Source organism: Vespula pensylvanica, chromosome 3, assembly GCF_014466175.1.
Source record: "Vespula pensylvanica isolate Volc-1 chromosome 3, ASM1446617v1, whole genome shotgun sequence".
NCBI classification, from domain to species: domain Eukaryota; kingdom Metazoa; phylum Arthropoda; class Insecta; order Hymenoptera; family Vespidae; genus Vespula; species Vespula pensylvanica.
The window spans coordinates 1,495,254-1,507,967 of NC_057687.1; the positions used below are offsets into that span (position 1 = coordinate 1,495,254).

Here is a 12,714-nt window from a genome sequence, read left to right on the forward strand (position 1 = left end):
TCGAGTCTCATAAGATCATTTTCTTTCGTGACTTCTTCGTACGCCATGAACGTATCGCCCGAAGGTGAGATGGAAACTGACGAAGACGAAGACGAAGACGAAGACGAAGACAACGAGAAGTTGCCGGGAGCATCGGTGCAATAAACGAAGAGAACTCGCATCTTTCTCGTATGCAGATGTTACGAGGCCCTCGAGGGATCCTCTTTCTCCGGTCCACCTTCACTTTCTTACAAGCGTCCTGTCGGTCCAGAAGAGAAAAAAAGAGAGAGAGAAAGAGAAAGAAAGATAGAGAGAAAGAGATAGAGAGAATCATCGACATTCGTTCGGACCTCCCGCACGCTCGTCTTCTCGCAGTTTTATTGGCTTAACTCCACTATTTTACAAGCGATAGTGGATTAAGAGGATTAAAGGGAATCGTCCGTGGGGTAACTCTCTCTCTTTCTCTCTCTCTTTCTTTTCTCTCTTTCTCTCTCTCTCTCTCTCTCTCTCTAGCTTTCCCGCTCTATAGAGACATAAAGTTAGTGAGATACGAGGATTACCCTTCTTCTAACGAGGGACCGCTTGGCGACTTGAAGTACTCCGCAGCGAGCTTCGATAAAAAGTCGATTTACACCGATGCGAGCCCGCATACTCCTGGTTCCAGATCGTCTCTCTTTCTCTCTCTTTCTCTCTCTCTCTCTCTCTCTCTCTTTTCTTCTTTCCTTGTCGTTCACTATTCCTTTACGTTCTCCGCCTCCACTCTTCTTCTTTAAAGACGATCACCTATACGCGAGTTTTCATTGCCTGGGAACTTAGGAACTTTTATATACCTCTCTCTTTCTCTCTTTCTCTCTTTCTCATTCTTTTTATCTTTGTCTTTCTCTCTACGATACCTACAAAATCTCTTCTCTTGTATTGAAAGTATCAGGTTTACGCGTCTTTTCGAGAGTACCTCTGGATACGAGCATCTTCTTTTCTCCTCTCTTTTCTTTTTCTTTTTTTTTTTTTTCTCTCGTGCACGGATTAAGGCATATGGTGTGTTTGCTAGCTCGTCGAAAGGAGACCCCCGTGGAAACTATCTCGAAAGAATTCTTCAGTGAGAAACGATCCATTGCCTCTTTAATCGACGAACCCTACGATCTTTATAATATTTATAAATATGATATAGAATTTGAAAGAAAGATTTATTATATAGATTATCCTATACGGAGGATTTTTTGTTTTTCGCAATTAATTTTTATTATCGCGAAATATTTTAAGAGTCGTGCAACTAAACAACATGGCCGTTGATAATTCTCTTAGATTTCCCTTTATGAATCGTTTTAGCATGGATATTATGATATAGACACAGGGTCGAGTGACCCGAGTCTTTTTATCATCTTGACCCAGTTAAATATATCCGAGAGAAACAGATTGGACACGTACTACGTATATCTTCTAATCTCTCTTTCTCTCTCTCTCTCTCTCTCTCTCTCTCTCTCTCTCTCTCTGTTACGTCAAAATACATAGGATTCGAATATTTACTAGAATATTATCGTTCGTTCTTACTCCATAATTTTTTTCAGTCGCACCTATATAATACGCAATAACTATCACGCTATAATTCTGCGTCAATCGCACAACTCTCTTCGACTTGTCGTCGTTAAAACCAGTGTCTTATATTATACTTGACCATTAATTCGCGATGTATCACTCACCGTCAAGTTGAGTACTTGCTCTATAAGCTCCAAGGAGTTTTACGAGCTCGTCGTTACACCGTTCCAACGATTTCAAACTTATTGAAAACTCATAACATAGATGTATTATATAAAGCAGAAAAAGATTTCTCTTTTATTGAGAACGATGGAATTTTAACGATCGCGATTCGTTCTATTCATCCCTTTTTCCTTTCTTCTCTCTTTTCTTTAACAACCAAAAAATTACTTAGGTATATTTTCTTTAGAAAAGAAAAGAAAAAAAAAAAAAAAAGAAATGAAAGAAAGAAAGAAAGAAAGAAAGAAAGAAACGAAGAAAAGAAATTATTTCTTTCGAAAGAAAAAAAAAAGAAAGAAAAAAAACATTTTTTAAACCGTTCGTCAAACTTTCATTAATAGGAAATAATAAATCAGCAGTAAATTTTTCTCTACGCTTTAAACGAGAGTTCGAAATAAATTCGAATCGTGTGCGAGATAATTCGCGATATAGAAAAGATTGTATAAAATAGAACAAGGAGAGAATAAGATAGCGTCGTATCCTCCTCGCGATGGAATCTGCTGCAGCATCCACAAAGTAATGGGTGTTGTGTGATCGAGCCATGGACCGGCTGTTGTTCCCCCACTCTTCGAATTTCAGAATTGTACCCCACCATCTTACACGAAGTTACTCGTCGTAGGTATCCCCACTTGCGATATCATTCTCCCTCTCTCTTCCTCTCTCTCTCTCTCTCTCACTCACTCACCCTCTCCCCACCACCCTCACTTCAACTTCCCGTTCAGTGGCGGGAGTCGTCTCTCGCCGTTGTATTCTCAGTCTGTCACCGACCGCGTAAGCGTTCGGTTCGCAACTTTATTCTCCTCGTTACTTTCAATTAAAAAAAAGTTTATTTTTCAAAAATTATCACCAACGCGATCCATTCCACGTGTATCGAAGAAAGAAAATTTCTAAAGTGTTCGATAGTGTGAAGTCCAAACAACACGTGCGCCCGATTAACGTCGTTCGATAAAAGTTGATGTGTGTATACGAATACATATTTTATTTACGAATTTATAAGAAAATAAGTGGATTCGTTATTTAACGATCGGCTGTGACAAAAGTTAAGACGAGAAATTTTAAGTAAATAAAGAAAAATAAAAGAGAGAAGAACGTGTTTGTTCCGTGGATTATCGGTGATTTACAAATCATTGATCGAAAAAGAAACTGGCTGTATCGTTGGAACGAATCGACGTCTCTTCGTCGATCGCAGTTTTGTTGTTGTTATTTTCTCTCTCTCTCTCCCTCTCTCTTTTTCTCTCTCTTTCCCCTTTCTCCAACAACGGGCACACGAGAAATGTCCCACGCCGTCCGCTCCGCTTTCGTTTAGTCACGGGCCATCGTGCGGAAATCACAGCCGTCGAGGGTGGTGTAATCGTTTATCGATTCTACGCGGCAGAAAAAAGAGAAAAAGAAAAAGAGAGAGAGAGAGAAAGAGAGAGAGAGAGAGAGAGAGAGAGAGAGAGACGAGTTCGACAGGAAAAGTGTTATATATTTTTTTTCCTTCGTTTAACGACGCCGATCGTCGTAAAGATCGATCTGTGCACCGTCGAAGACGCTGGACGTTTTCGTATTTTCTATCTCTTCGATCTATTTCTTATTTTTCTGTGTGTTGCACATACACACACATATGTATACCTACGTATATCATCCCTTGACAACGAAAACGAAAGGAAGAAAGTGTTTCGTCGTATCATTGAAACGAAGCATGGTTTAATTTTAGTACGTGCGTGTCATTCCTTTTTTACGTGATACGGTGTTGTGCTAGTGTTGCTGAAAGTAGCACCTTTGTAACTCGCGTTGTGCCATCCATCGACGTCGCGTGGCCTTCCCTTTGAAGTTTTCAAACCGGAAGGATCGACGTTGTCTCTCCCTCGGTGGAATCGTGTTTACGGGGGTTACAAGAAAAAATAAATCAAGAAAAAAGATAAAGAAAAGAAAGATATAAAGAAACGAAGGAAAGGAGGAGATAATAAAAAAAAAAAAAAAACGAAACAAAAGAAAAAGAAAGAAAAGAAGAAAGGACAAAATAGTTCAAAGGGAGGAGTAACGTTTTAAGAGAAGAAAGAGAAGAAAATATAAATTCGCCCCGGTTAGTGGTGATAACTCTCTCGTGATAGTAATTTTCTTTCCCATTTTTCATCCGTATGAAAGTGAACGGTGAAAGATCAGCTCGATGTGCGATCCCACGGCTTTATTGGATCTAGTGCCGAGCGAAGGATTACTCAAGAGGCCCTCCATGGATTACAACGAGTATACGTACTGCTACGGTGGTGGTCGAGGTGGGTGGTATTTCTCTTCCTCTCTCACTCTGGCCAACTTCTACGAGCGCGTTACTACTTTACTTTTTCTTCCCCCTGGCAACTCGCGTTTCTTTTCTTTTTTTTTGTTCTCTCTTTTTCATTTTCTTCTTCTTCTTCTTCTTCTTTTTCTTCTTGTTTGTTTCTTCTTTTTTTTTTTTTGTTTTTTTTTTGTTTTCTGTTTTTACATCAACGAGAAACTCTTCCAATTCTGCGCTTATCCCTTATTTCGATCTATACTTCGCTACGATCTATAATTCGTTTTTATTTTCTACGATACAATGAAAGAGAATCAAAAGAATCGCGAGAATTGCTAACAATTCGAATTTTACTCTGTTTATTGTTCAACTCTTTGACGTTAAGTAGGTTAAACACCCTCCCATCTTCTTATCTAACTTTTTATGCATAATGAGATATATTTTTAAGCATTCTTGAATAGTTGATATTATTCGTAATCGTACGGTTTGATATTCTCTTGTCAAGTTAATTTATTATTAAAAATTATTAATATTATTTATTATTCACTATTTATTAATTTTATTAAAAAACTCTATGCAGTTTGGGTGTTTTTTTTTTCTTTCTTTCTTTCTTTTCTTTAAAATCGTAATCTCAAAGAGTTAAAACGAGAAACAACGTGAACGAAATAGGGACAAAGGGTAGAAAAAAAATAAGAAGAAGAAATAAGAAAGAAGAAACAGAAGTAGAAGAAGAAGAAGTAGAAGAAAAAAGGGGATTACATCCCTCTCGGTCGATGTCACGCGAGAGCGTACATTATCGCGCCGGGCGTATTTGTCAGGGATGACATTTCGAAATCACACCGGGTGAAACTTTTTACGCACAGGAAGGGCGCGTCTCGTCGGGATGCCACGGTGAAATGGAAATGGTGAACGATTTTCGGGGGTTGAGTAACGTTGTGAGACCAGTAGGGGTGGAAAGAAGAGAAGAGATGGTGTAGAGATGTAGGAAAGGGAAAAAAATCTTTCTCACTTTACGAACGAAATAGAGAGACGTATCTAGAAAATGACGTATTCAAATCGTTACCTATTCTCGTCTGAGGTTATGAATTATTATTAAATATTTTTATTACTATCCCTTTTTCTTTTCTTGTTCTTGTTCTTCTTCTTTTTCTTTTTGTTTTCTTTCTTGTCTCTTTGTTTTATTTTGTTTTCTACAAGCAAAGATGTAAATGCGAGTGAGAATTGTTAGAATAAGAGAACCGATGTGAGACTAAATGTTTTATTAATTATTGTTAAATATTTTTCATACTATTCCTCTTTTCTCTTCTTTTTCTTCTTCTTTTTAATTTTTTGTTTTATTTTGTAATTCTTTTTTTTTTTTTTTGATTTTTTACAAACAGAGATACGAAAACTGTAGAATAAGAGCGAATGTGAGACTAAACGAGTTATGAATTATTGTTAAATATTTTTACTACTATTCCTCTTTTTTCTTCAATTTAATTTTTTGTTTTATTTTGTAATTCTTTTTTTCTTTTTTTTTTTAATTTTTTACAAACAGAGATGCGAAAACTGTAGAATAAGAGCGAATGTGAGACTAAACGAGTTATGAATTATTGTTAGATATTTTTACTACTATTCCTTTTTTTCTTTTTCTTCTTATTTTTTGTTTTGTTTTTTTTTTTCTGTTCTTTACCATCAAAAATGTAAATACAAATGAGAACTGTTAGAATAAGAGCGAATATGAGACTAAATTTTTTATAAATCATTGTTAAATATTTTAACTATTATTCCTTTTTTTCTTCTTTTTCTTCTTGTTTTTTTTTTTTGTTTGTTTCATTTTGTTTTTTACAAGCAAAAATATAAATACGTGAGTGAGAACAGTAAAAATTTAAGAGCGAATGCGAGACTAAATGTGTTATAAATTAGTGTTAAATATTTTTACTACTATTCCTTTTTTTTCTTCTTTTTCTTCTTGTTTTTTTTTTATTTCATTTTGCTTTTTACAAGCAAAGATATAAATACGAGTGAGAACTGTAAAAATTAAGAGCGAATATGAGACTAAATTTTTTATAAATAATTGTTAAATATTTTTACTACTATTCCTTTCCTTCTTTTTCTTTTTCTCTGTTTTCGATTTGTTCTCTTTTTTGGTTTTGTTACAAATAAAGATGTAAATACAAGCGAGAACGACGAGAGTAAGAGCGAATGTGAGACTAAACGCGGACATAAAGTAGAACTCATAACGATATAACGATAAACATAAATTCGTCGTGCAGTGCATGCGAATTAAGATAGCTATCTAGCTCTTCCACTCTCAATATATATACATATATATATATATACATATTTTTATTTTGAGCTCGTTTTACGCGAGTTCGACGCTGTTCGTCTATGTACCTATATACGCGTACAAATAAACGAACAAGATCGACCGGTGCTATAAATCGGAAACGAGCACTGATCTAGCAACTATTACGAGTAAGGAGAATTTCTCGCGAGAAAAGCCACATTTTCAACGCGAATCAATCGCGAAAGGCAAACACTTTCACTGTTGAACGAATCTAAAGGGAGAACAAGAGAAAGAAAAAGCAGAAGAAGAAGAAGGAGAAAAGAGACACAAGGCCATGCGGTTTTCTTGCGTTTACTTTCTTCTTCTTCTTCTTCTTCTTCTTCTTCTTCTTCTACTACTACTACTACTACTACTACTACTACTTCTTCTTTTTCTTCTTCTTCTTCTTCTTCTTCTTCTTCTTCTTCTTGCTCGAGATTATCCGTTCGCGATCGAAGAGAATTCTTCTGCGTTGAAGATTGGATACTAGCGACGTTGAGGGTGAGGCGAGATTTAACGTTCTTCCTATAGAAAGAACCAAGAAAGAAAAAGGAAAGAAAGAAAGAGAAAGAAAAAGAGAGTGAGAGAGAGAAAGAGAGATAGTACGATAGCAGTCTCCCCGATCTCTACGTCACGATAAAGGATTTATTTTAGGGAAGGGAATCGATCGTTCGGAAAGGAACACTTTCGCCTCCTTCTAAGATGGAGGATGAGGAAGAAGACGAGAAGAAATAGTAGTAATACTATAGAAGTAGTAGTAGTAGTAATAGTAGTAGTAATAGTACTAGTATAAAGAGGAGGAACGAAGCATGTGCCACGATGAGTGCTCGTGTTCGAAGAGAAAAGAAGGGAAAAGAGGAAGAAGTGAAGAGGCACTCGCTTACATTACCACGTCGCTCGTGTATTTATCACTCTGACATTTCCAAATGTCGCGCGGTTTATCAGGTAACTCCCTGCGGTAACCTTAAGGCTCGTTCGCACGCACGCATACACCAGACCGCACCATCGAGCCGGATTTTACGTTTCGTAAACTTCTCTTTGACAATATTTCCTTGTTTGATATCTCTACTCTCTACTGTCTCTCTCTCTCTCTCTCTCTCTCTCTTTCTTTCTTTCTCTCTTTCTTTCTCTATGTCTATCTCTAACTCTATCTATCTATCTATCTCTCTCTCTCTCTCTCTGTCTCTCTCATTGTTTCTGAATTTATATAATATAAAAGCATTAGAATCGTTATTTGAAATTTTCAATATATTTTTGTCCCAAATAATATAATTTGATATAAGGGATGATAGTGGTAGAGGAAATTACGTTAGGATAAAGTTCATTATCTCAGAAGATTTTTTAGTTTTTAAAATAATATCATTATTTCGGATTATTTGTATTATATCTTTTAACGTCTTATCTTGATTTAATCGCGAAGTTGTTCGCCGTTATAGTAACTTAAACGTTCTAGAATTTCCTTCAATCCTTTAGCTAAAGATCGTTGAAAAGGAATTGCTGTGGTTCAGGTTTAGTTTCTATCCAGAATCAAAGCAGAAGTCGAGGAAGTGTTTCCTTTCTGTACCTCCCCTTTCTTCTCCTCTTCTCCTTCTATGCTTCCCTTCTCGCAACGTAGCTCATTAAACTTATTCACTTTAACTACATTCAAGTTTCGAGATAGGTGCCCCTCGATGCACCAGTCAGTCCTACGTGCCTGAATTGCATCGTAACGATCCTTCGAAACGACCGGGAGATACTAGACTCCCCTCCCCCTCATCTCTCTCTCTCTCTCTCTCTCTCTCTCTCTCTCTCTCTCTTTTCTTGCACACCCCTTCCTGTTTCCGGCGCGCCGCAAATTTTCGCACTCCTTCCACCGCCATCCTTTCCGCAAGAATTGCAAATACTATCGACGTCCGATCGATCGTTCCTAATCCTAAATATCAACTTTAACAATCTTGAAATTACCTGGATCTTGTTAATCCTTTAAATTTCAAATACGAATTATTTTTCAGTATAATAATAAATATTATATACTGAATAATAAGGTATAATAAAATTCTTAATTTTATATTACGCATACGTATATTAATCTCTTTCGTTATTTCCACCAACGAAGAGTTTTAGTTTCTTTTTTTTTTTTTTACCTTTTGTTTTTTCTTTCTTCTTTCTTCCACTTTTTTAACAATAAAATAAATTGTCAACCGATAAATGAAATAGAAACGAGTTCTATATAATTTATATAATTCTTCTATATAATTCTTCTAAATAAATTTAATTAAATATATTCAAAACGAGATCTATGTAATAACGATAAAATATACATGTACAATTATATACATAATAAAATATATCAAGATCTATATATAAATATAATCAAATATTCTACATATAGGGAATATCACAATATTACAATTTGACAACTACGACGTAGGATGAAAGAATCACAAAGAAAAAAAAAAAAAAAAAACAAAGAAAAAGAATACAATAGAAAAAACAAACAAGAAGAAAAGTAAAACAGAAAGGAAAAGAGAAAAATAAGATTAATTAAGAAATTACTAGACATCTTTTGATCCTGTTATTCTACCGACGAAAAGAGTATCTGAAGAAGATCTAAAGGATCTTCTTCGATGGAAGGAAAAGTGAGATGCTGGGTTCGAGTCGAACACGGTGTAACACGGGCATCGTTCGAGCTACTCGTAATAACCCCCCACAGCGGTACCTATTACCGCCTCCGACGCTAAAATACCAATATAACGAGGGCAGCCTTCTTGAATTACGCGGCAGGCTGCTCTATCGAGATTAACGTCTCGTAATAACAAGCGGACGAAGGATAAGGTACGGGGAACGCTTCGAGGGAAGAAACGATCGGAGAGACCACCGTCTAGTCGCTTTCTGCTGTGGCCGTTGCTTGAGTAAGAGAGAGAGAGAGAGAGAGAGAGAGAGACAAAGATAGAAAGAGAAGGAGAGAAAGAGAGAGTGAAAGAGACAGGTAGATAAAGAGAGAGAGAGAGAGAGAGAGAGAGAGAGAGAGAGAGAGAGAGAGTGAAGGAGACAGAGAGAGAAAATAACGTAGCTTCGATTCTCATTAGAGGCACGTGCGTGGTTATCGGTTGCTCGTCTACGTCGACCCATAGACCAGCTCTCTGGAATCTAATTGCCGGCGAACTTGGCTTAGGATCGAAGAATTCTCTGTCTCTCTCTCTCTCTTTCTCTTTTTCTTCTTACCACAAACATCCCTCTTCTCTCTCTCTCTCTCTCTCTCTCTCCCTTTCTATCTCTTTTCTTTCTTTCTTTCTCTTTTTGCTTCCTTTAACCCGTCTCTTCTTTCTTTTTATATATATCTTTTTCTTTCTTCTCTCTCTCTCTCTCTTTCTTTCTTTCTCTTTCTTTCTTTCTGTTTGTATGTCTCTCTCCGTCTATCTTTCTATTTCTAGTTCTAAGTGGACCGTAACGTCTAAGAGAAAACTGTGTCAAAGCCAATTACTGTCCGATCGATCAACGAATCGAGTATGAATTCATTTATTTATTTCTTCTTTTTTCTATCTTCTTCGGAAATACGCAAATAGAAAATCGAATGATTGATTATAAATGAATTAACAAGCTATTGATGAAAATTGATAAAAATTGAGACATTTTCTTTTATCGAATTGATATAATACGTCCACGTAGAAATCTCGTAGGACACTTCTCTTTCATTTTTTTTGTCCCTTTATTTTTTCTTTTTCTTTTATATTCTCTTTTTCTTAAGATCTTTCTTTTAATAGAAAATTTCCCTCTCAAATTTTCATATTAATGTCCCTACGAATTATTTAGCAATACAACATATATATATATATAATACATACATACATACATATATATATATATATACACATGCATATATTAAATAAATGTACATAGTAGACTAATCTATTTCAAAGGCATGTTCTCGTTAATTCTTGAAAAGTTATCGACCGATCGTTCGAATCATGGCTATAGCTACTGTCGAATCGTCCTTTTCATTAACGAAAGAAGAAGAAGAAGAAGAAGGTAGAGGGGAGGAAATGAAGGAAAGAGAATTGAAAGAGGAACACCATGGAAACGTGCAGCGCGAGATATCCGGGTTCGAAAGTTCGGATCTCTCTCTCTCTCTCTCTCTCTCTCTCTCTCTCTCTCTCTATCTATCTATCTATCTCTTCCTCTCTCTCTCTTTCTCTCTTACTCTTACTCTTTCGATCCTCTGCGTTCTGTAAATCACTTGGCTCTTTTCTTTACGTAGGTGAACTCTAACGACTTCGCCTTCTCGCGCGGCGGAGGGTCTTTAATTAATAGTTCGAACTCGCTTCTCTTGGATCTTATTTCACCGGATTCGAAGCAGTAAAAGTATATGTGTGGGGGGTGCGTTTGTATGTATACGTGTATGTATAAGAGAAAGAGAGAAGAAAAGAGTAAAAGAAGGAGATAGGTTGGCACGTTGATCTTGGAAGAAGAGAAGTGGTCCTATAGAAAAGAAAAAAGGACGAACGATCACTATCGTTCATTAATTGCACCGATTAACGAACGTCCTAGACGAAGTAAAAAAATCGTAGGCTTGGATCGTTCGACGAGTCGTTAACGCCTCTTCTTCTTCTTCTTCTTCTTCTTCTTCTCTATCTTCTTTTTTTTCTATCTTTCTATCTTTTTTCTTTCTTCTCCTTTTTTTCTTTCCCGTTCTTCTCCGTCCCGCTCACGCACTCTGAACTAATTAATTCCACGCGAAGGTTTCTGTTCTGTCGTCGATAAGCTCGGCTAACCGATGTTCCGATCGTAGATTTCCAATTACCAATGTCGAGCCGTGTGATTATCGTAGCCGGGTGTCCAACGCGTTTGCTCGTTGGGATGGGTAGATAGGGATAAATAGAAGTGGGAGTGGGAGTGAAAAAGTAAAATGGTGACGAAGGGACGAAGAGTGGGAGGGAAGGGTGATAAGGACGAGTGCTATGCCGATGACATAAAAAAAAAAAGAACAAAGAAAAACAGGACTAACCAGCAAAGAGAATTAATTACAGAACGTGACTGCTATTTGTTATCTAGACGAAATCTATGATTCAAAAACAAGACGACAAGGACGACGACAACGATGCGATGATGGCGATGATTGTCCTTCGAACTTATTTCGTAAAACAATTAGGAAATTGTTTGCGTTCGACTCGTTATTAATCAGGAGGACAAGTAACTAAAGAAAATTCTCGTCCTGTTCTTGTTGCATAATATACAGGACGAAGGTGTTTTATATCGAGTTCACGATTTGTTAATTGTTTTCTTCGAACGTAGCCCGTAGGCGATTTCTAAGATCGTTAATTACGTTAACTGTCAGGGAAATCGAGCGTGATCGCATGCGACGTCCAGTTAACGCCTACGTACTTAAATCCGTCGATAGTAATTAATTCTCTACGATTCTTGTTCAACAGCAGGTACCTACGTAATCTGTGTGTGTATATTTGTGTTTATGTGTGTGTGTGTGTGTGTGTGTGTGTGTGTGTATTCGATTTTAAATCGAACAAAACGAATATATATATAGATATATTTATACATATAGAATATAATATATAATTTTATACATATATATATATATGTATGTATAATTTAAAATATACTTTTATTTATTATTTATTTTAAAATATATACATATATATTTATAATTTCAAATGTAATTTTGTATATATAATATTTATATTTGTAATATAAAATATAATTTTATATATATAATATAATATATAATATATATAAAATATATATATATATATTCGTTTTACTCGATTTAAAAGCGAATATATAGCAGAATTAAAGATTTCTAGATCAATGTCGACGTTGACGTTAAACGATGAGAGGAAAGATTTCTATAGAGGTTGGCTAATGAATTAGAAAACAGTTATCATCGATACTTCCGGCTCTGCTCCGTGAAAGCGGATGCTGCAATCGAAAATAACGTGGGTAGAAGAAAGACAAGCTAATTAACATTAAGATCAGCATTTATGAGTAAATGGAATGTTATAATGAAATCGAAAAAGGAAAAAACGATAAATCACACTCAAAGCGATTAGATCTATTAATGAGGTTACATGATAGAACTGGTGAACGACATATTAAATAATAAATCGATGAAAGGTATAGAAAGAATATTGGTAAAAATGTAGATTACAAAATCATCTATTAATATTATATATCTAACAATTAGAATACTTAGATAATTATACAAAAATATTTTTATTTTTAAATGAAAAATTATAATAATATTGTAATAATATTGTGACGCAACAATAATTATAATTTAAAAATTTTACACTTTTACTAAAGTTATTATAGTCTTTTTTATTGTTTCATACGATCTTAAAGCAATTTAGTAATATAATAAAGAAAAATTGATTATACAAGAAAATATTGTCAAATGAAAGATTATAATAATATCGTACATGACAATAAT

At 35.5% G+C, this 12,714-nt stretch overlaps 1 protein-coding gene across 12 annotated transcripts in view; it reads left to right on the forward strand.

Moving 5' to 3' along the window:
• Positions 1–12,714, forward strand: part of LOC122627550 (teneurin-m) — a 674,747-nt gene that overhangs the window by 620,788 nt on the left and 41,245 nt on the right. The window contains exon 1 of one of the 12 annotated variants that reach the window (XM_043808719.1): positions 2,540–3,989. The exons of 10 other annotated variants lie outside the window; for them this stretch is intronic. In XM_043808719.1, coding sequence (XP_043664654.1) covers positions 3,884–3,989 — 106 coding nt within the window. In that variant the 5' untranslated portion in view covers positions 2,540–3,883. Of the gene's footprint in view, positions 1–2,539; positions 3,990–12,714 lie in introns of those variants that run through there. One more of the 12 variants, XM_043808721.1, reaches the window with a different exon arrangement.